Below are 26,200 nucleotides of genomic sequence, written 5' to 3' on the forward strand. Positions count from 1 at the left end.
TTCTAAATGAGGTGGAGAAGGGAATGGCAAACTACTCCTATCTTTTGCCAAGCAAATCTCAAATGAGGCCATATAAAATTGGATATGACCGAAATGATTCAATAAAGGTCACATTGTAGTCAGTCAGTGGCTCAGTTTTGGAAAACTGGAGGTCAAAATGTGTGAGAGGAGTCAGTGGCTGAGAGGTCAGTGAGAAACAAGTTAGGGTCCCAGAACCTGGAGAAGCCATATTGTATTCAACTCTAGACCTACAATCAGCCAGAAGGCTCTACCAAGAGTTTCTAAAGTACAGGTTCCCACTCCCCAGTACTCTGAAAACAAAGTCCATCCTTCCCTAGTCCAAGGGCTTTGGGCAATCAGACCTCTTCACTTCCCCACCTTCCTCACCCCCACCCCCCATCCCCCATCCCCGGCAGAGATTCACTGGCCCAAGCCTTCCGGCACTTTGACAAGATTGGAGCTGTAAAGAAGAGCCAACTAACTATTCTTTCCCTAGTTTGGCAAGTACACATACTGTCTCTTCTGGGACCTCTCTCCTTACAGTAGGTCTGTGGTCTCCAAGTGGTCTCCAAGCAGTTTGGGTTTAAAGTAGAATGGGGGAAGAGATAGTGATGGCTTAGTCCCAACCCTAAAAGCAAATAGTTGGTGCAGCCCCCGGTCAGGAAGACTTTAGTTCAAATTTGAACTTAGACAACTTAACCATGCCTCAATTCTCTGTAAAATGAGCTGGAGAAGGAAAGGACAAACCTACCCAGTATCTTTGCCACAAAAAAAAAAATCAGGAGGTCATGAACACCACTGAAACGACTGAACAACAAAAGCCTTAACCGAAGGAGGATATATGAGGCTGAGGCATTCTATTTCCATATTGAGGTTTTTATTGAATCAGTGATGATGCAGCAGGATGGGGTGGAGACCCCAGACTGAATGCTGGAGCCAGGCCCAATCCAGATACCCTGACCCCACCCCAATCCTCAGTCCCACCCTCTCCCTGACTCCTAGGAGGTCTGGGAGCTTCCCAACTAAGCTAATTCCCACTCTATCTAACCACCTAGCAAGCTATCCCCTACATCTAGCAACTTGCCATCTCTGGGAGTCCAGCAGATGGCACTGGTGGGTAGGCAGTCAGCTCCCTGCCTATTCTCTGTTTCTCCCAAAGACTTTCAGAGGGCATAGGGAAGGCCTGTTCTTGCCTGTTGGCTCCAGACCCTTATTTAAAACTTTTTTAGGGATATATTCCCAGAAAAAGACAGAATGCTCAATTCTTTCTCGATCCTTCTCCTAGAGCATAGAGGTTTTTTTAACCCCAGCTTCTATGGGAGGTTTCATGTACAATTTTTTTCTGAAACCAAATATCTGACCCTAACCCTTCTCCCTTCCCCCTCCCCCCAAAAAACTCTACCTATGTCTCTAGGCTGCTTGTCCCCACCCCCTCCCAACATGACCCTAATTCCTGCTTTCAGGGGTTCCCTGGTCAGCGCCTCCCAGCTGCATGCGTCCGTTGATGGCGAATGAGGTCAGAGCTCTGTGAAAAAGCCTTGCCACAGTCGTCACACTTGTAGGGCCGTTCACCACTATGGACACGATGGTGCTGCAGGAGGGTGGAGGAGCGGCAAAAGCCCTTTCCACAGATAGCACACTTGTAGGGTCGTTCACCTGTATGGGAGCGCTGGTGCTGAATCAGGGTGGATGATCGATTAAAGGTTTTCCCACAGTCAGGGCAGCTGTAGGTACGGCCAGGCAAGTGGGTGCGGGCGTGGATGGCAAGCACGGAGCTCTGACCAAAGCGCTTCCCGCATTCAGGGCACTTGAAGGGCTTCTCTCGAGTGTGGCTTCGAGCGTGGGGAGTGAGGGCAGAGCGCTGTGAGAAGGACTTGCCACATATGCCACAGCTATAAGGCCTCTGGCCCGTGTGGACACGCTGGTGGCTGCGCAGGGATGAGTTCTGGCTGTAGCACTTGCCACAATCCGGGCAACTGTAGGGTCGCTCATGGCTATGGGTGCGCTGGTGGCGCAGGAGGTAGGAGCTGTCGCCAAAGGCCTTGCCGCAGTACGGGCACTTGTAGGGCTTCTGGCCTGTGTGGGTCCGTTGGTGGCGGAGCAGGTAGGAGCTGTCAGCAAAGGCCTTGCCACACCGGGGGCACTTATATGGCCGTTCACCTGTATGTGTGCGCTGATGTTTGATGAGATCAGAGCTTTGGGAAAAGGCCTTGCCACACACTTCACACTTGTAGGGTTTCTCCCCCGTGTGGATGCGCTGGTGTTGAATCAGGGTGGAGCCCCGCCCAAAGCTCTTCCCACAGATACCACAGATATTGGGGCGTGGGGGCTGCCTGCCTTGACCTCGAGGGCCCCCCCCACGCCGGGACTGGTTGTGGATGACCTTGCTGAGGTTGAGAGGGTTCTCCTGAAGTATCTCAAACCGGGGGTCAGAGAGCAGGGTCCCTGAGGGCATCTCAAAGGTGGTCCCCAGGGACAGGTCCCTAGGGGGCTGATCCTCATACCCTTCAGTATAGGAATCCAGGGCATCATCCTCCAGGGAGAGACCCAGAGGATCCTTTTCCTCCTGATCGGGGCTCAGGGGCATCTCTGGAATCTCATCAAAACCCGGACTCTGAGGTTCGACCCCAAAGGGTATCTCTTCCACGTCTTCGCTGTCAGAGCTCTCCTTCTGGGGGCTCTCTTCCTCAGTCTCCCTCGCACTCTTCCGTCCGCCACACTCGCTGCCTGCGGGAGAAAAGGAGGGTCTGAAACTCATGTTGCGGGCACTGCGCGGGCCGGCGGGCACTCCTGGGTGGTGGGCTCGGTCCTCCTGCCCCTCCCGCCCTTCCAGGGGTGGGCGTCCTCTCCCGGGCCGGGCCTCTCACCCGCGGGGGGCCTCTCACCTGTGGGGGGGCCTCTCCGAGCCTCCGGCTCCTCCGGGCCCGGGGGGTCTGGGCCCCACGGCCTAGCCTGTGGCTCCATCCTAGCAGGCAGGAGCCGAGGGAAGCCTCTGGGGAAGAACAAGAGCAGTTTTCCCCCGCCGGCCCCGCGCGTCCGGGCTCCCGCGTGGGCGCCGGGGCTCTGCCAGCTCGCCCGCGGGGCCCCGCTCCCCTCCCCACAATCCGGACGTCTTGACCCCGGCCTCGGGCCCCCCCCCGCCCTCCCCGCCCCCTGCCCTCCCCGGCCCCGGCCCGCGCTCGGAATCCGGGCGGCCCGAAGCCTCGGATCGCGGCCCCCGGCCCCGCGGCGCCCCGGCTAGGCCCAGGGCTGGCGGCCCAGGGCAGGCGGCCCGGCTCCCCGGCCCCGCGCTGGGCTGCGGCTGCCCGGCCCCCGCCCCTCCCTGCACAGGAAGTGTCCGCCGGCGGCCAGCTCCCCGCCGGGCCCGCGCCTCGGCCGCTCTAGGCCGCCCGGGAGGCGCGACTCGGTGGCGTTAACCCTGTGCGGGGCGGCGGGGCGCCGGGGCGGCGGGGCGGCGGGGCGGCGGGGGGCGGCGGGGCGGCGGGGCCCCGGCCCGGGCAGCCGGGCAGCCGGGCGGCGGGGCGCCGGAGCAGCGGGCCCGGATCGCGGGGCCCTGCGGCGGGGCGGCCGGCTCCGCGCGCCCCGCTGCCCCTCTGGCCCGGGGGCGGCGGGGCCTCGCGGCGGGCCTGGGGAGCAGCGTGCCGGGCGGCGGGGCCCCCCGGCTGCCCGGGGAGAGCCCCTTCATGCCGTCCCCACCCGCGAGCGCGGCCCAGCCCCGGACCCCCCCTCGCCATCCCCCCATCTTCCAGGCTGATCCCCACCCCTCCGGCAGCCGGCCCCTCCCTCAGGTCTGGGAGCGTTGCCAAGGAGACGGCTCAGCCGCCGCGAGGGAGCGAGACGCCGGCCTCGGGGCACCGCCTTCCTCCACCGAAGGAGGCCGGTGATTGGTCTTGTGGCGCCAGAGCCCCGCCCATCCCCCTCCTCTCCCCGCCCCTTTCCCTCCCCCCGGTCCCCCTGTTGTTGGGGGCGTTAACTGTCGCTCTCTGACGGCCTGCCGAGGAGCCTGATTGGCTCCAAGGCGCCCTCGGGGCGGGGTCTTCCAGCTCCGGTGAAGGACCTTGGGAGAGCCCCGACACGCTGCGGTTCTTCGGGTTCCTGGAGCGGTCCACCTTTGCCCCCTCAGTTTTTCTCCCTATCTGACAAATGAAGGAGAAGCTACCCTGCGCCCACCCCTTTCCTCTCCTCTCCCCAAGACCCCCCCCATTCCCCACTCCCACTTATTCACACCCCGAGACCTTTTCTTTAAAAGAGATTTTATTGATTTTGAATTTTGCAAATTTTCCCCCATTCTTGCTTCCCTCCCCCACCCCCCAAAGAAAGCATTCCGTTAGTCTTTATCTTATTTCCATGGTATACATTGATCTCAGCTGAATGTCATGAGAGAAATCATATCCTCAAGGAAGAAAAATAAAGTATGAGATAGTAAAATTACATAATAAGATAACGCTTTTCCCCCCTAATTTGACGGCAACCCGAGACCCTTAGGATGAGTTCAGAGAATAAGGGGTTAACGCTTCCTACCTTCTATAGCCGGGAAATCCTAGAGAGGACCTAGACCGGGAGGACTGAGCGCTGCCTTCCGCTTCCTGTCTTGTCCCCTTCCCTCTCAGCACCCCTTAGTTTGATTGAAATCTTGCGGTTTGTGCTCAGTTTCCTTTTCTTCCCCTCCTCTGACACTCTTTGCCAAAGGGGTAAATGGGAAGCTGAGGTGAGTGTATGGCGGAAGGGAGAGGACGCCTGGGGTGGTTACTTGGTTGTTTGGTAGCGTCCGACTCTCCGGGACCCCATGGACTATGTCTAAAGGGTTTTCTTGGCCAAGGAACTGGAGTGGTTTGCCCTTTCCTTCTCCAGTGTGTGCCCATTTTACAGGCAAATAGTGACTTGCCCACAGTGTCCAAGCCTGGGTTTCAGCTTAGATCTTCCTGACTCATCGCCCAGGGCTTAATCCACTGCCATACCTGGGTGCCCATACCTTAGTTTAGGGAAAGATGGAGGTGGGGAGGGGGGAAATAGAGGAAGAGGACAATATGACCTTCCTTTTCCTGTAGTCAAGAACTTTGTCAGATCTCATATGTAGATTCTTTGGGTCGGGGAATGAGACTATCTAGGTTAATTGGGAGGGTGGGGAGTAGAGAGTTTGGGTAACTAAGGTGCCATGAAAATCACAACCAGAGAGAACTGGGCAAGTGTTATTTAGGCATCTGCTGGTGCAAAGACTAATAACCAGACCTCGAAGAACTTACTCTCTAACGGACTGAAGGGTTAGATACATTGTGCCAAGAAATCAGCCTGTGCTTGATAAATCAAGGAGGACGAAGAGAATACTAAATAACCAGGATAAGAAAGTCTCCCTGGAGGACACATCTGAGGGGATTCCAAGAAGCACATTCAGAGACAGTGTGGACAAAGGCAGGGAGCTAGGAAAAGGAGAAAGTAGAAAGTAGATCAATTCAGTTGGAAGATGAGTCCTAGGAGGAGTTTAATGTCTAATGTATCCAGATAGGTGCAGTAGCAATATTGTCAAGGGCTTTAAATAGCAAGCTAAAGAATTTACATATTATATGCTAGAGGTTTGGAGCCACTGAAGTTTCCTAAGAGGAAATGATGAAAGAAAACTTGGAGTTGAGAAGATCAAGGTTCAAATCACCAGTTTGCCACTTACTACCCAAGAGACTCTGGGCAAATTATTTCCCTTTATTGGGTCTAAATTTCATCTTCTGTAAAATAAGGGGGGGAGGGGAGCAACACTAGATGATCTCCTAGGTCCCTTTCCAGCTCTAAATCCATGATCCATAACCTGGTTAGATTTGGGCTTGAGAAATACATAGGATGAAAGGATTGGAAAGGGGAATAACTGGAAGCAGAAAAAGGAGACTTCAAATCTAGCTTTCTTAATACTCCTTTCTTTATACCACTGTTCTCAGGGAAACTGAGACCTAGAGTGAGAGAGGTGAAATGTTAAGTCTCTAAAACTCTAAAAGATCCTTTAGCACTTATCCACCATGGCCTGTTGAGAAAGGACTATTTGTGGGGTATAGTCTTTGTTAATGCAATAAGAACCATTCAGAGTAGGCACCATATAGGACAGGTTTGCTGTTGCTGTACTAAATAGAGAACTTTGAATCATTCTTCTGGCTGGTTGTTTTTTTTTTTTTTTAGCCTGGATGCCTAGGAGAAGAAACCTAAAAGGAAAGGAAAAAGCAAGAAGATTGTTTCTGAAGTGGCTAACATCTGGATTCTGCCTTGTTCACCACAGGAACTAAAAGCAAAAATGAGAACCGCCCCCATGGGAAAGGTTGGGAGATAGAGAAATTTTCAAAGAACCCCAGGGCAGAGGACATTTAGAGGTCATAGTTTTAAGACATTAAACTTTATAACATTTCATCAAAGTGTTTTTAGCTTTTGATATTTTAAGATTTCGAGGGGCAGCTAGGTGGTGCAGTAGATAGCATACCAACCCTGGAGTCAGCAGTACCTGAGTTCAAATCTGACCTCAGACACTTAATAATTACCTTGCTGTGTGACCTTGGGCAAATCACTTAACTCCACTGCCTTGCAACACCCCCCCAAAAAAATTCAAAACATCAAACAAAAGATAAATTTAGTAAATAAATTTAAAATAATTGAACTTCAATAGCTTTAAACTGCACTCAGATTTATGGGACACCCTATCTCTATTATTTCAGAAATTAAAGAAGGGCACTTTTCTGTCCTAAGATATCTAAGTGGCTTCAGGGCTTCTGGAAAACATTTTGTCCAGAGCTCCCACTTAGTCCTTCAGCAAGAATCAGAGAATCCACACAGATGAGAAAAACTCTATAAATACTCTGACTTTGGTAGAATTCACACCCAATCACACAGAAGTATATCCAAATGGTTTAGAAATCATAGTAGTAATCAAATTACCCAAAGAGCTTTTTCCAGAATATTATATCATTCGTGTGAGAGCCTACGCTGAGGAATGATCATATTCCTGCCAGTACTGTAATAAGATCTTTTAAGTCAAAGCCCTGATCAGAAACCCTACTTGAGTCCTTGAGTGGCAAAGGCTTCCAACTTGCTCCAGCAACAATTTTCCTACATAAGGAAGCAACCTTCCTAATGGCTGGAGCACATGAAATTTCTTAACTTTTGTCAATGCTATCATCATTGTAATCAGAGGCAGAAGAACTTGTAGATGTCTCAACTGTGAGAAGTACTTGGGGGGGAGGACTCAGCCTTCCTCCAGCATAGTTGTGTCCATAGTGGAAAGAAGTCTTAGCAAAGTACCAGAGAAATTAATTTGTCTTGGCTAAAAGGCCTCACCTCCAGTCACTGGTGTACAGTAAGGATGTAGTGATGGGGTCTGTGACTAGGTTTTTGGTCAAGTTGACCCTTGTTTTGAATAAATGTGTCTATAATAGATAGAAACCTGACATGTCCTTTGTATAAATTCTCTCCTTTTGCACTAAAGGACACACCTAGAGGAAAAGAGATGGCAAGAGGCTCTACTCAGTAAAAACAGTTGAATGTAGATGGGGTCCAACCATTGGAGCATTATGCTTAATTTGGAGCTCTGGAGGAATGGAGAGCTTTGTGGGAAAATAAAGGAAATGAGGATCTCTGAATATATCCCTTTGCCTGGTATGATGGGAATTGTTTTTGAGACTCCCAACTTCTCACCTTTTCACAGCTCTGAGATGTAAGGAGAGAGAATGTGTGTATGGCTTTTTAATGGGACTCTTGAAATTCACACATGAACAATAACAGCTAGGTGCCAGTTGGCTGAATGCTTAAATTTGTGCTGGTGAGATCTCTATTGGGTTTGGTGGATAAGACCTTTATCAATCCATAGTCCAATGCAGTGGCCCCTAGAGAAAATCGCAAATACATTCAATTCTAATAGTTGAGGAGTGAGAATTAAAGAGGGAGCAGGTGGGAGAGACCCAGAGTACCAAACTAATAGGTATCCAAAAGTACAAATGTTAATGTTCAGAAAGTGAAAGGATTCATCTGCCAATTAAGGAGCCTGTCTGAATGTATGGTGTATATTCTACCTTGAGTTTGGATTATTTAAATTTGGGCTTTATTCTATATTGGTTCTTAGAGTCTAATATTGAGGCCCAGCCTCAAGTGCTCTGGGCCTTATCAAGTGTGGTAGAGAACTGGTTCCTCTATTTCTTCTTTTTAATCATCCAGGTCTCTCTACTGCTAAACTCCCTATTTTCTCTTCTACCAGCTTCAGAAAGTTCAGGTGTTAAATTCTTAATTATTCCAAATCTTAAATCTCCATATCTCTTCCAAATCATTAAGCATTCAGTTGGGTGTGATACTAAAGGTTGGGAGAATTTCTTTTTCCATTTCCATCTCTTAAAATATTATCTTTTATAACCTTCTCTCATTCCTGCTGCAGTAAGGAGAAAAAAAATATTAAAAAACTCTGATTGAAGGGAATAAGTGGGGGGAGGGAAGAGATCCCCAGCTATACTCTCAAGACACAGAGACAGTTCATAGGAAAACTCCTTTACTGTCCTTCACTGTACAAAGTAGGGAGGTTCTGGTCCTAACATAGCCAGAAGCCACAGATCTGCATTTCCTACTGTAGGTAAGGGAAGCTCCCAAGGATAGGGTCAGGCTCAACATTGAGAATTCAGGGACACTAGGTAGCCATCAAGTACTGAACTTAAATGGCTTTAAAGAATGGTAAACTGCAGAAGAGGCAACTAAGTGGCTCAGTAGAAAGAGCACTGGGCCTATGGTCAGGAAGACAAGTTGAAATCTGGCCTTGGACACTAGTTGTGTGACTTTGGGTCAGTCAACCTCTGCTTGCCTTAATCCACTAGAGAAGGAAATAGCGAATCACTCTGGTTTCTTTGCCAAGAAAATCCCATGAACAGTACTGGTGTCCTATGGTCCAAGAGGTCACAAAAAGTCAGACACAATTTGAACAACAGACTCAAAAAGGGAGGGGGAAAGATAACCATCCTCTCTCTTTAGGCCCTCCAGATGTTGGTACAAGGACACTGTCCATTGTGCAATTCTTTGGGTTTCTCAAATTATCATAGGAGGCAATAACAATAGGTTTTATGTCCATTGCTTTCATGTTCTCCTTTTCAGACTCAATCTAATCCTGGGCCGTCTTTGGAACTTTGGTTTTTCCCATCCCACTGTCCTTACCCAGTCACCCACACTCCTGGAAGATCTCTGGGTAGTGCTGGAACCCCACTGGAGGGTCTAAGTCTCCCCGGAGAGACACAAGTTGCATAGGTAGTACCTCAGCCAACTGGCCCCGCTTGCCCCCAGCACCAGGCCGATGGATCCACTGATGTTTGGCCACAGCTGACTTCTGGCTGAATCGCCTCCCACACTCAGGGCAGGAATAGGGCCGTTCACCACTGTGGGTTCGTCTGTGAGCAACCATTTCTGAACTCTGCCGGAAGCAGCGTCCACAGTCGGGACAGGGAAATGGTTTTTCACCTGTGTGGGTACGCCGGTGACGCCTTAGGTCTGAGGCGTGGGCAAAGGCACGCCCACAGTCAGCACAGGGGAAAGGTGTCTCACCACTGTGGACTCGATGATGCTGTGAGAGGGCTGAACTCTGGCTGAACCGCCGGCCACAGTCAGCACATTGGTAAGGTTTCTCGCCAGTGTGGACCCGGAGGTGAGTGGTAAGGGCTGAACGCTGAGTAAAGGCCCGACCACAGTCAGGACAACGATGAGGCCGTTCCCCACGGTGGATGGCTCGGTGCTTGCTCAATGAAGAGGCCTGGCTGAAGCCTTTGTCACAGTCAGGACAACGAAAGGGCTTCTCACCGGTATGGGTGTAAATGTGCTCCACCAGTGTGGAGCGCCAGGCAAAATGCTTCCCACAGATGTTACAGCCGTGGCGTTTGTCAGTCCTGGGAGACGGAAGGTTGACACACAGGCTGGGCCTTGTGGGAGGATGGCTCAATAGGGAAGCAGAGGAAAGTTTTGCTGGCTGATCCTTGTATTCCCAGGTCCAAGTTGTGAGCTCTCCAGCATCTTTCAGTCTCTTGATCACAGGTCCTTCCTCAGCTCCAAGCATCCTCCTATTCTCCTTGTTCTTGTTCTTAGCTCCTACTGGAAAAATTCCTAAGACAACTTATTTTATTTTTTAAAAAAATTCTTACTGGTGCTATTTTTACACACACACACACACACACACACACACACACACAAACACACGCATCTCACCACCTCCTCAGAGAATCATCCCTTAAAACAGTTCTTAACAGGAATTGTTTTATTTTTGAATCCTACTGCCCAGGGTATGACAGAAGCTTTGGGCCCGCACCACCCTGCACCCGCCACCACCCAGAACTGATTTCCGAGTCAAAGCTGATACGTTGCCCACCGTGTCCCAGGCCGAACTTAAGCCTCTCTAGAGCCCGAGGCCCGCGCTCCTTGTGCCATCTGTTACCTCCGCAGCTTGCTGCCTTCTCCCATCCGCCCTCAGGACGGCTGGCATCCGAGTCCCAGGCTTCTTGTTCCATCCAGGAGATGAGGGCTGGTTTGGGGCCTGGAAATCCTGGGAGGGAAGGCGAGGGCAAGGGGCGGGGAGGGGGTGCACAGAGAAGACTAAGGCGGGGGCGCTGCGGGCGGCCCTGGCACCACCCCGGCCCGGGGAGCCCGCGCCCCGCCCCGCCCCCCGCGCCCCTCACCCAGCGCGCCCAGGTGGCCGTAGGTCTCGCGCATGACGTCCCGGTAGAGCGCCCTCTGCGCGGGCCGCAGCCGCCCCCACTCGTCGGGGGAGAAGTACACGGCCACGTCGGCGAAGCTGACCGGGCCCCCGGCCGCGGGCCCCGGCCCGGCCCCGCTCATGCTGGGCGGGCCCTTGGCTTCGGCGGCCCCGGGCGGCCCCGGCTCCGGCCTCGCCGCGGGCCGGGCGTGCCCGCCCGCCCGCCGCCAAGACAGCCCGCGGCGCTCTGCCCGCTCCTCCCGGGCAGGAGGCGGCGGCAGCCTGCCCTCAGGAAAGATGGCTGCGCTGGGCTTCGCCTCCCCGCCGCGGCTTCAGCCGTCGACCCCCCCCCCCAAGATGGCGCCGCCCCGCCTCGGCCTCAGACCCCGCGATGCCCGGGGGGCGCGGGCGGATCCGGCCCCGGCGGGACGTGGCGGCAGGGGGAGCACGCGCGGGGGGCTCCACCCGCGGGCGGCGGCCGCACCCGCACCTTAGCCCCCCGCCGCTGGGCCGCCCAGCCGGGCCCACCCCTCACCGACGCAGGACCCCCAGGCCCCTAGAGGCTCCCCGCGCCTCCCCGCGCCTCCCCAGACCCAAACTCCCAAGGAGACTGTGGGCCTCCAGAGGGCAGAGAAAAGAGAACACTGAGACCGGGCATCGCGAGGGAGAGCAAAGGACACAGAAACTCGTCGGTGGAGGCTAGGGGCATTTGTGGGTGCCAGAAGGGCCCGGCCCTCCCAGGCTCCTTTCATGAGGGATGCCCTCTCCTGCATGAGCAGCGGGCTTCCTGGAAGAGTCAGGCTGGTTTATCTGAAATGAGGGTACGGTTGAGGGAGGGAATGACCCGAGCTTGGGAAATCAGAGTCTTGAACACCAGGGCTGTGTTTGAACTTTAAGAAAGGTAATGATGTGAGCAAAGTGAAGTTAGGAATATTAGTCTACTGCATGGACGGAGAATGAGTTGTAGTAAGAGAAACAACGTCTACAAATTGGTGATCATGAAAACTAAAGAGATTTGAGACTGCCAGAGAAAAATTCATAGACTGACAACTAAGGTTGTGTGAGTAAAGAGAATGGAATGGATGTGAGATTGTGTAGAGACAGAACCAATCAGATATGGGATTTTACTGATTCTAGACTGCAAGGGGGAAGAATTTAGAACGATTTCACAATTGTCAACCTGTGAAACAAGAATCATGTTGGTGCTCTCAACAGACAGAAATTAGGAAGATAGGAACACTTGAAGAGGGATGATAATGAATTCTTCATATATAGAGACAGCCAAATATACCTTAAAATTTATGTATGTATATATTATATATTTAATATGAAATTAGAGCTGTAAATGTCCCAATAGGAAATTAATGATGTGAGACTATAGAAGACTATAGACTATATTTTTCAAAAGAAAAATGAGGAAATATAGACGTGTGTGTGTGTGTGTGTTAGTCATCTGCATAGTACCAGAACCAGCCCACAGAGAGGTCACATGAAAATCAGGAAGACAAAGGATTCAGAAAGGCATGATCACTAATGTCAAATGCTGTAGAGAAGAAAGATGAAACTTGAGGGATGATTATTTAAAAGATAATCAGTAAATTGGAGAAAGCTGTTGAGTTATGAGCTACAAAACTAGACCAAAAGCAATAGATAGCTTTACCTGGGAATCTGGCTGAGAAAGGGGAAGCATCAAGGTACAGTTAAAGGGTAATGAATTTGTAGTCAGAGTACCTGGATTTGAATTTTGGTAACCTGTTACTTTACCTCTGAATCATAGGTTCTTTAATTGTAAATTGAGGTGGTTGGATGAGTTGACCTTTAAGGCCCAACCATGATCCTATGACAGTAGTTTGAAGAGAAGGTAGAGTCAAAGGAAAGCTTTTTAATGATAGAGAAGACATGAGCATATTTGAAGGTTACAGGGAAAGTCAGTAGAAAAGGAGAGATGGGAAATCATAGAGAACGGAGATGACTGAAAGGGATGAAATCAAAAGGCACAACTAGAGAAGTTAATCTTGATAAGAAGGGTCATTCATCAAATGAGTAGAACAAAGGAAGAGATGAGGGATGTTTAAAGCTTTCAAACTAGGGGAATCTTAGAGATAGAAAAGAATGTATGGGGCAGCTAGGTGGTGCAGTGGATAGAGCATCAGCCCTGGAGTCAGGAGTACCTGAGTTCAAATCCAACCTCAGACACTTAACCCCTTTTGCCTTGCAAAAACCTTAAAAAAAAGAATGTACCATAGGAAGAGATGAGATGGAGAAAGAATAACTTTCATTACTACCCATCTGAAGTATGTAGACCTGTGTTCTTAGTTCAACTCTCTCATTTGACAGTTCTGTAACAGGCTGTTGTTACCTTAGCTCTGGGTCAAAGTTAACACATTCAACAACAAATTCAATATTCACTAAGTTGATTTACTATGTGTAAATACAGAGTTAGGTGCATGGATGAAAAGGAAGCTTACAATTTTGAGGGACAGGTTGACTAGACAGTCATTAAGGTTTTTGAGCTCTCACTTTTATAAGTTCTTATCAATACTTCCCATCTCTGTATTTTGCACTTTGAACAGATTTGTGTCCTCATTGTGCCATTGTCCCCACTACTTCCTTGATATTGCTATCTCAAAAGTCATCACTGTCCACCTAATCATTAAATCCAATGTTTTTCTCTTATTCTTTAACTCCATGTAACAATGCTCTTTTAACTATTCTTTCTTCCTGAAACTCTCTTTTTCTTTGGTTTCTGAGTGATACAATTCAATCATAGAAACCAATACTTCTCTATCCTTTTCACTGACTTTTCCTCCTCTGCCAGGTCCCCACATTATAAATGTTCCCCAGTATTTTGTCCTTGGTATTTTCCTTTCTGTAGATAAAGATAAAACTTAATCTGAGTTTTATGAGCACAACTCCCAAATCGATTATCTTCAGCCTTCAAAACTCCAGTTCTACATTTGCAATAATCAAGAAGCCCCAACCAAGCTGTCTTGTATGGTACCACTGATCCAGCATATTCAAAAGTCTCCCCACCCCCAAACTGCTTTCACTAATTTCCCTATTTCTGCTGAAGGTAGCACCATTCTCCTAGTCACCAAGACAACATCTCTAGTCATCCTTTATGCTTCTCTCTTCTTCGTGCCAGCTCTATCTATCCAATCAGTTGATGAATCATCACTTTTTCCATTTCATCATATTTTGAATCTGTCCCCTTCTCTCCATTCTGATTTCAACTCCCTCAGTTAAGTCCCTCATCATCCCTCTTTTGGACCACTGCCCTAGCCTCCTGATTGGCTTCTCTGCCATCAATCTTTACTCTTCCATCAAACACCCCATTTCTCCATTAGTGTTATTATAGCACTACTCTGATTCAGTGATTTCTTTGCTCAAAAGTCTTTACTTCTTTCATCATATAAGGGATAAAATTCAAATCTAGAGCTTTCTAAAATCTGGCCCAAATCTATGTGTTTAAAATCATTCCCCACTACTTCTTCAAACATAAATCTATGCTCTAGCCGAAGCCAGACTACTGTCCATTTCTCATATATACTTTGTATCAGCTAATCTCTATACATTTGCATATTTCATTCACGCCCTTTACATCTTTCTCCTCTGAAATACTACCTGTGTCCTTCAAGGTCGAGGGCAAATATCATTTCTATTTTATCCCTCTTAATCTAAAGGGACTTCTTTAGATAACTTATCCTTTTGATAAAAATTTCAAGAATTTTTTAAATTACTACCTTTTATGTCTCATTTTTCCTAATAAATAATGAATTCTTGAAAGCAGGGATTGCGTTTTATTTATCACCTTTGCGACTGCCCACAAGACCTTGCACATGGTAGTTGATCAATATTACTGAAAAAGAATTTCAGAATGGATGTAAATCTACAGAGGTGGTAACATTGTGCCAACTATGTTGCCTTTAATAACACTAAGTAACAACCACGTTGTCATCTGTTAGACTCTGTCCTCCAAAAGCTCTGCTCAGATCTTTTAGAACACCAGTGTTCCAAATGACTGGATAAGTGCTTAGCACTTGGTAGGTAGTTAAAATACATGTGATTTCCATGAGGAGCAGACTTCAGAAAAGCCTGGAAAGACTTGCATGAACTGATATTGAATGAAATGAGCAGAAGCAGGAGAAAGAACATTTTACACATTAACAGCAACATTGTGTGATAATAAACTATGATAGACTTAGTTCTCAGCAGTAGAATGCAAAGACAATTTTAAAAGGTTTGTGATAGAAAATACCATCCACATCTAGAGAACTATGGAATCCAAATGCAGTACATAGCATATTTTCAATTTTAAAAATGTTTTCATGTATTTCCCTTTTGATTCTTTTTCACAATATGACTAATAAGGAAATATGTTTAACATGTTGTACATGTTTAACCCATATCAGATTATTTACTCTCAAGGGGAGGAGGGAGATAAGGGAAGGAGGAAGAAAAAATGTATTCAAAATCTTGCCAAAAACAAGTGATGAAAATTGTCTTTAGTTATAATTGGAATAAAAGAAAAAGAAAAATCACACACAAAAAAGATACCTTTGATTTCTCAACTTTGCCTGGAGCCATACTGGGACTGATTTCTATTTTTCATAAGAACAGTATAAAGAATTGAATCTCAACAGAATTGAGACATTTCTTTTTGATATCAACATTTTGATTTGATATCAAAGTCCCCAACCCCTCCTAACTGTCCCTACCTGCATTTGCAGCTAGCTCACTTTCTATCTACCTTCCCATTGCTAACAGTTTCCTGGCACCATTTTTTACACATAGCAAGTGCTTTAAAAATGCTTTTTTATTCATGGTTATTCAAAGGTTGTTTTTTTTATCTTTGAAACTCCACCAATGCTTAACTATGGGCAATTAACAAGTGTCTTTTGAATTGATTTGATACAATAGTAATTTATTAAATGCCTTCCATATGCTAACTTTTTATTAGACCTCTCTAGGATGCTGAGGTTGATGAAGTTTCTGAGATTCATTTTCTTGCCAACAAGAAAAATGCCCAGCTTCAAAGCATTTTTTAAATTTAAATTTATTTTTAGTTATTTCATAAACTTTCTCAATTATACCTAAAACATTTTTAATATTCATTTTTAAAATTAGAGTTCCAAACTCTCCCTCTCTTCTGCCCTTCACCCCCCATTGAGAAGGCAAACAGCATATCAATTATACATATGTGTAGTCATGTAAAACACAATTCATGTTGCAAAAAAACGCATACAAATTAAGAAAAATTAAATGACAAAGTATGTTTCAATTTGCACTCAGAATTTATCAGTTTTTCTCTCTGAAGGTGGCTACTATTCCTTTGGAATTGTCTTGGATCATTGTCTTGATCAAAGAACCTAAGTCCTTAACAATATTATTAGGATTTTTTTTTAGGTTTTTGCAAGGCAAACGGGGTTAAGTGGCTTGCCTAAGGCCACACAGCTAGGTAATTAAGTGTCTGAGATCGGATTTGAACCCAGGTACTCCTGACTCCAAGGCTGGTGCTTTATCCACTACGCCACCTAGTTGCCCCCTAGTCCTTACAATATTGCTATTACTATGTACAATGTTCTCCTGATTCTACTTACTTCACTCTGCATCAATTTTTATATTTCTTGCCAGGTTTTTCTGAAACCATTCCACTTGTCATTTCTTATTGCATGATAATATTCCATCACAATCATATAATCACAATTATTCAGTCTTTCCATAATTAATGAGCATCCCTTCCATTTCTAATTTCTTGCCATCACAAAAAAGTGCTGTTATAAATATTTTTGTACAAATAGATCCATTATTTGATCTCTCTGGGATACAAACCTAATAGTGTTATTGTTGGGTCAAAGGGAACACAGAATTTTATAGTTACTTGAATAAAGTTCCAAATTGCTCTCCAGAATAGTTGAAACAATTCATAACTCCACCAAGAGCACATGAATGTCCAAATTTTCCATCTCCCTTTCAACAGGACATTTTCCTTTTAAGCCATGTTAGCCAATTTGATAGTTATGAAGTGGTATTGAAGAAAGGAAAATGGGTTCCAGAGAGGGGCTCTTAAGAATCGATGTGGATTCATTTTGGGTTAAGAAATCATTCAAATCAGGGGCAGCTAGGTGGTGTAGTGGTTAGAGCATGAGCCTTGAAATCAGGAGGACCCGAGTTCAAATTCTGCCCCAGACAATAATTGCCTAGATGTGTGGCCTTGGGCAAGCCACTTAACCCCAATGCCTTAAATAAATAAATTTTTTTATAAATAAAAATTTTTGAAAAAGAAATCACCAGGAGCAGCTAGGTGGAGCAGTGGATAGAGCACTGGCCCTGGAGTCAGTAGTACCTGAGTTCAAATCTGACCTCAGACACTTAATGATTACCTAGCTGTGTGGCCTTGGGCAAACCACTTGCAAAAACCTTAAAAAAAAAAAAGGAAAGTAAAAGGAAATCACCAGGCTCTCTGATTTAGGAGGGTAAAGAAAAAATTAAAATTAAAATTTAATTTATAAGTTACTGCAAAAGTTCACAAGTTACCATAAAAAATTCAGAGATTAGGTTCTTTAGAGAAGCAGCAAGTCAGAGATTAGGTTCTTTAGAGAAGCAGCAAGATAGGGAGTCTCAGGAGAAGTAGTGGAGTTAAGCAAAGTCACAAACTGGGCTAGTGAGAACATCAAGGACATCTAAGAGAGGAAAAAGAAATAGCCATGAGATGGTGATTTGTGCTTAGATCAATATGGATCCAACCCGGAAAAGAGGGTGGCCTGAATGTTTATAGGGAGCCTAGCCACCTCTTATGTAGGGAAGAGTCAGGGGGAAGGGGTGGTCAAGGAATCACCCACCTAGACAAGACTGGAGTCAGCATACATCTTGGATGGCTGAGTTAGTCATGTGGAGGAGTCATGTGCTTCCTATTATCTTAGTGAATTTACCTTTGAGAAGAAGATTAGGGGAGGGCAGCTAGGTTACACAGTGGATAGAGCACTGGCCCTGGAATCAGGAGGACCTGAATTCAAAATCTGACCTCAGACAATAATTGCCTAGCTATGTGATCTTGGTCAAGTCACTTTTAACCCCATTGCCTTAAATAAATAAATTTTAAAAAAAAGAGAATTATTAGACTGAACAATGGGGAGGAAGTCTGAGGTCCATAGAAAATGCCAGACAAGCAAATAAAATAGCTAATATTACAATATAACAAGAAAAACTAGGCAAAAATTTCTCTAATATTTTACCTTGAACAGTACCTTGAGTTGTTTTCATTTGCATTTCTATAATCAATAGTGATTTAAGCATTTTTCCAAGAATATTGATAATTTTGTTTTCTTCTGAAAACTGCCTGTTCATATCCTTTGACTGCTTATCCAAAATAACTTTGACTCAGTTCCATATATGTATATATATATATATATATATATATATATATATATATATATATATATATACATAAGAAGTGAGATCTTTATTAGAGAAATTTGCTTTGAAAAGTTTCTCCAGTTTTTGGCTTTCCTTCTAATTTTAGCTGCATTGGTTTATTTGTGCAAAAAAAGGTTTTTCAAGTCATGTAATCAACATTCATTTCATTTCTTGTGATCCTTTCTATCTCTAATTTGATGATCTTCCCTTTTCCATAAATATGACAGGTACATTTTTCCATGTTTCCCTATTTATTTGTTATAATACTCCTTATATCTAAATGATTTACCCATTTAACCGTATTCTAGTATATGGAGATGTGTGTCTATCCCTACTTTCTGCCCAATTGCTTTCTATTTTTCCCAGAAATTTTTGTCAGATGGTAAGTTCAGAGCCCACAAAGCTTGGATCTTTGGATTTATCAAACACTAATCTACTAATATATGTAGTAATACTACTATGTATTGCACACATAATTTATTCCACTCATCTACCACTCTATTTTTTAGCCAGTACCAAATTGTTTTGATGATTACTGCTTTGTAATATAGTTCCAAATCTGGTATTGCTAGATTACTTCATTTTTTTTTCTATTGGTTCCCTTGATATTTTTTAAACCCTTTCTTCTTCCAGATGCATTTTGTAGTTATTTCTTTCTAGTTCTATAAAATAAGTAGTTGGAGGTTTGGTATGGCACTGGATAAGCAAATTTGTCATTTGTATTATTAGGTATAATTATTTATTAAATAGATGTCATTTTTATTATATTGGCTACCCACGAGCAATGACTATATCTCTATTTGTTCAGGTTTGTCTTTATTTGTATGGAGAGTATTTTGTAATTGTGTTTATAGAGTCCCTCAGTTTGTCTTGGCTGGTAGACTGTCAAATGTTTTATATTGTCTGTATATGAAATGGAATTTTTCTTCCTATCTCTTCCCGCTAGGTTTTGTTGGTAGTATATAGGAGTGCTAATGATTTGTGTGGGTTTACTTTGCATCCTTTTTTGCTAAAGTTTCAACTAATGGTACAAAGCAATCTTAACAGCTTATATTTCTATAGTATTTTAAGGTTTACAAAACACTTTCCTAACAATAACCCTATGAGAGTCTTTTTAGTTTACAGATAAGGACATTTTACAGATGGCAATCTAGGCCGACCACTCATTTTTTTATTTTACATTTCCGATTACAAGTTACAGAGTCAAGTAAAAGTTGCACATGCATGTTTGTGTTTAATATGTTCATCTCTGATTTAGCAGATGATTTTTTTGGTTTTTGCAAGGCAATGACTTGCCCAAAGCCACACAGCTAGTAGTTATTAAGTGTCACATTTGAACTCGGGCCCTCCTGACTGCGCCACCTCGCGGCCCCAGAAGGTAGTCTTGAGTGGTCTGAGGGGCAGAGATTTAACACTTTCTTTGCTGTCTGGCCTAGAGGTGAAGCCCACGGCAGAATCGGCGAGGCCTTGGCTCGGGGCGCCACTCGAGGAAACTGAGGGTCCACGCTGCTCCTTTCCCTCGTGTATAAAACGGAGGAGCTGCCCCGGCGGCCACTCCCCGGGCTGACGCTGCCCCGGCGGCCTCGCGTTTCTGGCTGTTCTAGGCGGGAGAGGAGTTGGCTTCGGGCAGAAGGGCGTGGCGGGGGCACCGGAAGTGACGTCTCGGGATCACAGGCGGAAGCCGGGAGCCGAGGCCGCGGCCCACCCCTGGCTTCCGGCGGAGGCGGAAGGGGCCGGCAGTTGAGCGGCCCTCTCCCCGAGCCCGTCCTCGGGGCCCCCACTGCACTGGCTCCGGCCCTTTTCGCGCCGGGCGCGGGAGGCAGCTGCGGTGAGCGGCGCCCCCGGCCTCGGGAGATGCGCACAGCCAGGCGCGGGGGGCCCGAGGGCGGAGGAGGGGGCCGGCCCGAGGCTCGCCGCGCCCCGGATCCCTCGGGCCTCGGTTTGGCCGGTTGAGTCAGCCTCCCCCTCCTGTCAGCATCATCACGCCAGTCTGCCTCTTGAGTCGGCGCCACCCCGCGTCCCATTTGCTGACGCATTCCTAGGGTGAGAACTGCTTTACCCAGCCCAGTCTCCGGTCCGGGCCCAGCTGTGCTCTTCATTCTGTCCCCTGCCGCGCCCCGCTTGGGTCTTACTGCCCCCGAAAGGGCATTCGGTCTCCAACTTTTCCAGTCTCTCCCTTTTCACTGACTTGCCTCCCTATGCTTTTAAACATTTCTCCACAGAATCAGAGACACACATTTCGGAGCTAAAAAAAAAAGGAAAGAGCCCTGGGAAGAGAAATCGAGAAGCTGTGGGAGTAATGTCACACGCTTGTCTCTGGTAGTAGGGCTGAAATGAGAAATGACAACTGACTCCCTAATCCACGTTTGTTTTGAACAATTACCATGGTATTAAGGCTGGGCTTATTTTAGATTGGAAAACTAAAGATAAAGTGAGCAATTGTCGATTGTAAAACTAAAAGGGTAACTCAAGTGACAATAGCCAATTGTCTGACAAAGTGAGACAATAAAGGAACGTGAGACATCAAAAATTCATAGATTTCCTATTAGTTTGTTTTATCATCCATAGCAAACATCCAACAGTGATTATTACAAACTTCGACTCTTGATTCCCTTAGTCCCATCTACTCCTACTACCTTGAGGGAAAAAAAATAGCCATTCATGGACAAGCCCTCCAATAATATACCTAATTCAAAATTTCTCTAATTTCTTTTAACCTCTTCTTTAGTGTGCAGGCTATAGAACTACCTTATTTTAAAAATTAATAGCTCTTCCATTTGTGCCTTTCAGAGTACAAGACCCTTACTCATTCTCTCCAGGGCATTCAATTTTTCCAACCAAATCTGTTTTGCCCATTATCTTCAAGAACGTGCTCTGGTTTTCTCATGTGGTAGATGATCTCATAGAGGGAGTTTGGGACTTAATGTATAGGACCTGAATTTGAATGCCAGTTCAATCCTGCATGACCTTGTTCAAGGTACTTAATTTATATTCTCTGAGCCTCAGTTTTTCTCACCTGTGAAATAACTAGGTTGGAATAGATGAAGTCACTTAAACTCAGCTTCAGTTCCTTCAGGAGAATAATAAAACTAGTATTTACTCCACAGGGTTGTTGTGAAGATCAAATCAGATAATATAAGCAAAGTACCTTAAACAAGTACCATGTAAATGTCACTTTTAAGAAACCACCTGTAGGTTACTCTGGTGGACACTATTATAATTTCTTCCTTCACTGCCAAATTTCTCATATGAGTATTTATACTTATTGCCTCTATTTTGAAACCTATTCTTAAGCTGCCATAAATATAATTCCTATACCTACCACTCAATGAAACTGCTCCTTCTTCAAGGTCACCAGTGGTGTGTTGATTGCAAAATCATTTTTCATCGTCCTTGGTAGGATTTGACATCCTTTCCAATGTGATTCCAGCATACTATCTCCAGATTAATCTTCCCAATAGTTTCTGCTCCCTTTATCATTCTTCTGTGGAAGGACAGTTTCAGCCTCATCTATTCAAATGAGTTTGTCAAGGCTGAAAAAATGGGAAATGGAAAAAGGCAAAGATGTTGACCATATCACTCATTCCTACAAAAACATATATTATGTAAAGCAACAGCCATATTAAGAAGGCCAAAAGAAGATAGAAATAGCCTTGATCAGAAAACATTTGATCTCTTTGCCAAGCAGAGATATGATAAATGAGAACAAAAATGGTTCAAACTACAAACCTATTTGTAAACTGCTTAAGAGGAATACAGAATATAACAATTATCTCATAAAATCACAAAAAAGTAATGGAAGAAAAAAATCCCACAGAAAGCTTGACATGGAAATCTAATAATAAATTCAAAAGCATTCATAGGTTAAACAGGCAGGAAGTAGATGCTTAGAATGGAAATGGAATAGAACAAATTAGTCAAAGTTCTTCTAACCATCTATTTTCATCATGATCATTAGTGACAAGAGGACCCATCTCATTTGGACCCTAACACTATATGGGAAAACTGATGTATATTTAAGCAGATAAAAAGGGCATACAACAAGAAATCCATGATGAAAGTAACATACTCTTGAAATCAGTGGTAGATCACATAAATCTTTGGAGTTAGATGACTGAATAGTGCAGAGAATACAAGGATTTGCTATGTTAATTGCTTCCCCTACTCCCACAAATAGGTATTTGACTCAATAGAAGATGATGCTAACTTAAGGTTTTGCCTCCAAGAAGGATATTCGCAATCATGCAATTTTCCAATAAATGTGGCCACAGCCACTCTGATAATAAACAAAAAATCAAACTAGGTATAAGACAAGTGTTCTGGGATGCAATCCATATGTACTTCATGATTCCTATCCCTGGTAAGTTTCAGATTATAAAGTATGTTTTGAAGCACATATATTTTTAAAAATTTTATTTATTTAAGACATTGGGGTAAAGTGACTTGCCCAAGGTCACACAGCTATATAATTATTAAGTGTCTGAGGCTGAATTTAAATTCGGGTCCTCCTGACTCCAGGGCCAGTGCTCTATCCACTGCACCAACTTAACTGCCCCTGTGAAGTATATATTAAGCAATTCATATGCTTCTTTGGTTTTACCCACTTTGGTAAGAACATGATTGTGTGGATTTGGATACTTCACTCTGCTGTAGGAATGTGTCTGCCTTTGTGTCTGAACTACTTAAATTTGATGGAGGGTCAAAGTGGTACAAGGGTAAAGAGATCTGAATTCTGGTTTGGTTTTACCTATTAGCTTGGAGAAGTCAAAGAAACTCTAAAATTGCCTTCTAAGTTATAAAATCATAGGTTTGAACAAGAGAATCTCCAAGATCCCTTCCAATCCTGCACTTTATCAATAACTTTACCACTCTTTAATATTAACTTTGTGTTTCAGCTGAGGGTCTTCCTCACGTCCATATTTATTTTATTTTTAGATTTTTGCAAGGCAATGGGGTTAAGTGGCTTGCCCAAGGCCACACAGCTAGGTAATTATTAAGTGCCTGAGGCCAGATTTGAAATCAGGTACTCCTGACTCCAAGGCCAGTGCTCTATCCATTGTGCCACCTAGCTGCCCCTTCATGTCCACATTTAATCTGGTTTTTACTCCCACCACTTTTCTGAAGTCTACTAATAATTAAAAATCAATGGCCTTTTCCAGTCCTTATCCCCTTTTACCATTTTGCAACATGTGCACCTGTTGACTATAACCCTTTTTTTCTGATACTGTGGCTTCTAAGACTTTGCAAAGTTTGCTTCTTCTCTCATCACTCTCTTTTGCACTGTTTTCCCTTCCTGCCCCCAATATGTAGGCCTTTGTCAAGGCTTTGGTCTTGCCTTTTTTTTTAAATTCACATTCTCACTTCATGATCAAATCCATTCCTGTAATTATTACTTTTATATCGATTATGACTTTCAAACCTCTATCTTAAATCCCAAAGTCTTTTAACAATTGAGTTGATCATTTCTACCTATGATCAGCGAGAACCTTAAACTTAAGCTCAATACAATTGTACCAGAAGTCTTCCACTTCCCTGTGCTCTCTAAATCACGTCCTCAATATGACTTTCCTTTTGCTGTCAATGGTATCATCATTCTTAAGCATTCAAGCTTGAAACTGTCTAGAAAATGCATCATTTTTGACTCCTGTCTTTTCACGTCACATCCCAGTCAGTTGCAAAGTCCTAGCTTCCAATTCTTCTATTGTGGTTTTTTCCAATTTGTTCCTTTATAACTGAAATTCCACTAGGCTAGGCAATATCATTATAACTCACTTGACCACTAGTATAATGTTCTAACTGGTCTCAGTGGAACTGGCCTTAACTCTGTTCAGTCTATCCTGTTCACAGAAACAAACTTATCATTCCACCATCAATAAGCTCCAAGCATTTGACAGAGCCACAGTTCTCTCCAGCCTACCTTTACAAGGGTTTATTCTTGATTCTTTGCTTGAGGTTGTTGTCCCATTAGATTTTGTTTCAGTCTCCTAACTCTTGACCACTCCAGCTTTCTCTAACTCAAACCCCTTGATAAGTTACTAATCATTGCTTCTTCAAATTTTTCCCAGATTCTAGAACTGTTGCTTACTCTGATGTTTGCTATTTGAATTATGACAGCACTGGACTTTCATTTGGTTCTGGATCTCTTGTTTTGCCTTAACCACTTTTCTAGGCCTCCTTAACTCAGAATCTGTTTACCACTGTATCTGATCACCTAACAGCTGTGGCTCATCTTTTCTAGCCCCAGTTCCTCCTCATGCTTTCTTATCTCATTGTGTATGTTTTCTAAATCCTGCCAATGGTTTTGTTCATATAGTGCACATTTAAAGAGCAGATAGACAGAAGTCTGGATTAGACTGTACTTCTAGTTACTAAATAGCTTCATTATAATTTAAGCTACTTCATTACTTCTATTTGTATGAATGGATTTTTTTTTTACAAAGTTTAATTTGAATTTTTTACAGGTACATTTTTTTCCTTTTAAACAAATATGGAATTACGCCCACAAAGGAGGTGTGAGGAACTGGTTTTAGGTCCCAAGTCTCACTTGATTACTCCCTTCCACACCCTTCAGAGCCTACCTCTGGCACTCTGACCATGCTTAGACCTTCAGCTCCTCTCCAATAACTTCTCCCCCATCCCCAGTGAAGTAGGTCATCCACACTCCTCAAAGATGTCTGGGTAGTGCCGGAATAGCACAGGAGGGTCACGGTCACCCCGAACAGGGGCAAGCGGCACAGCTCGTATCCCAGGTCGACGACCCCTCCGTCCCCCAGAGCAAGACCGATGGATCCATTGATGGGCTTCAACAGCAAACTTCCGCTTGAAGCGCATTCCACAATCGGGACAAGGAAAGGGCCGTTCACCTGAGTGCATTCGCCTATGACTGACCAGCAAGGAGGGATAGGTGAAGCGGCGTCCACAATCAGGACAGGCATGGCGCCGTTGACCAGCTTGAGTGTCCAAATTGGGTTTTGGGATAGAAGGCTGAGGCAAAGTCTTAGGGAAGTCAACTCTGGATGGTGGTTCCAAGGATCCATTGTGCGCTGAGTCTCTAAGTTTGACGGCAGGTTCGAGTAACTGGCCTCTTATATGGGTGTCCAAAGGGTGGGCTGGGGGCTCTTCTCTCTTCCAGTTCTCCTTGTTTATATTCCAGTTTCCTGCTGAAGGATGAGGAAGATGCAAAGCTTAGAACCTAGCCTCTTTTGCTGTAGAGCTGATTCCTGAGACGACAGAAGCGCCAGTCAGGACTCGCCCCACCTGGGATGCAGGTGACGGAAAGGACAAGGTGCCAAGCCCCTGGGCTGTGGCCCGCTGGGCCGGAGCACCTCTGACCCCAGAGAAACGACCAAGGGGTTAAATGTGCGCCCAAGCGCTCCCTCTAATAGGGGCTCAGACCCAGAGCCCGCCAATCCTGGACACACCCCACACTTAGCAGGCAGGCTCCTCGGTCCCGCGGGCTCGCCCCCGGGCCCCCTGCCCTCCCCGGCTTCCTTACCCGCGCGGGCTCCCCGCAGCTCCTCCGGGTCCTGCGCGGCCGGGCCCCAGGCCTCTGTCCCTTCTTCCATCCAGGCGATGAGGGCAGGTTTGGGGCCCGGAAATCCTGGGGGGAAAGAGGAGGTACCTAAGGCCGGGTCCGCGCTGGGGGGCGGCGGGGCCGGCCCCGGCCCGGGGCAGCCCGCCCGGCCCGCCCGCACTCACCCAGCGCGCCCAGGTGGCCGTAGGTCTCGCGCATGACGTCCCGGTAGAGCGCCCTCTGCGCGGGCCGCAGCCGCCCCCACTCGTCGGGGGAGAAGTACACGGCCACGTCGGCGAAGCTCACGCGGCTCATGGTGCCCGGGGCGGCCTCTGGCCCTCGCGAGTCCGGGCTCCGGCCGGCGGCGGCCGCAGCTCCCGCCCGGCCCCCCGGGCGCGCGCGAGCGTGTGCGCGTGCGCCCCCGCGGCCCCGCCCCGCCCCCCCGGGCCCCAGCCTCGCCGTCGGGAGGCCGGCGCGAAACCCGGGAGCGTCCCCAGGGCCCAGCAGGAAAAGCGGGGCGGGCGGGGCCGCGCCCGGGCCCGGAACCCCGGCCACGCCCTCAGCGCGCATGGCGCCTCGGAGCGTGCTCGCCC

General features: G+C 46.3%; 1 protein-coding gene across 1 annotated transcript; it reads right to left on the reverse strand.

Moving 5' to 3' along the window:
- Positions 1 to 832: 832 nt before the first annotated feature.
- On the reverse strand, positions 833 to 25,999 carry ZNF768 (zinc finger protein 768). Its single transcript, XM_074201924.1, has 8 exons — positions 25,793 to 25,999; positions 25,590 to 25,694; positions 24,748 to 25,254; positions 19,544 to 20,225; positions 10,662 to 10,960; positions 10,421 to 10,528; positions 9,307 to 10,092; positions 833 to 2,262 (listed from the first exon to the last, which is right to left on the reverse strand). Exons 1-8 carry the CDS (start codon positions 25,920 to 25,922, stop codon positions 1,475 to 1,477), a joined length of 3,405 nt encoding a protein of 1,134 aa, XP_074058025.1. The 5' UTR covers positions 25,923 to 25,999; the 3' UTR covers positions 833 to 1,474.
- Between the last annotated feature and the right edge of the window lie 201 nt (positions 26,000 to 26,200).

The sequence above is a fragment of the Macrotis lagotis genome, chromosome X, assembly GCF_037893015.1.
Source record: "Macrotis lagotis isolate mMagLag1 chromosome X, bilby.v1.9.chrom.fasta, whole genome shotgun sequence".
NCBI lineage: Eukaryota > Metazoa > Chordata > Mammalia > Peramelemorphia > Peramelidae > Macrotis > Macrotis lagotis.

Excerpts from the sequence above, each read along its gene's own strand:
- ZNF768 (XM_074201924.1), bottom strand. The coding sequence starts at position 25,922 with ATGAGCCGCGTGAGCTTCGCCGACGTGGCCGTGTACTTCTCCCCCGAC. Across the intron at positions 20,226-24,747 it reads CATCTTTGAGGAGTGTGGAT|TAAGACCCAAGCGGGGCGCG; the intron begins GACCTACTTCAC and ends TTTCGGGGGCAG. Across the intron at positions 10,529-10,661 it reads CGGCCACCTGGGCGCGCTGG|GATTTCCAGGCCCCAAACCA; the intron begins GTGAGGGGCGCG and ends CTTCCCTCCCAG.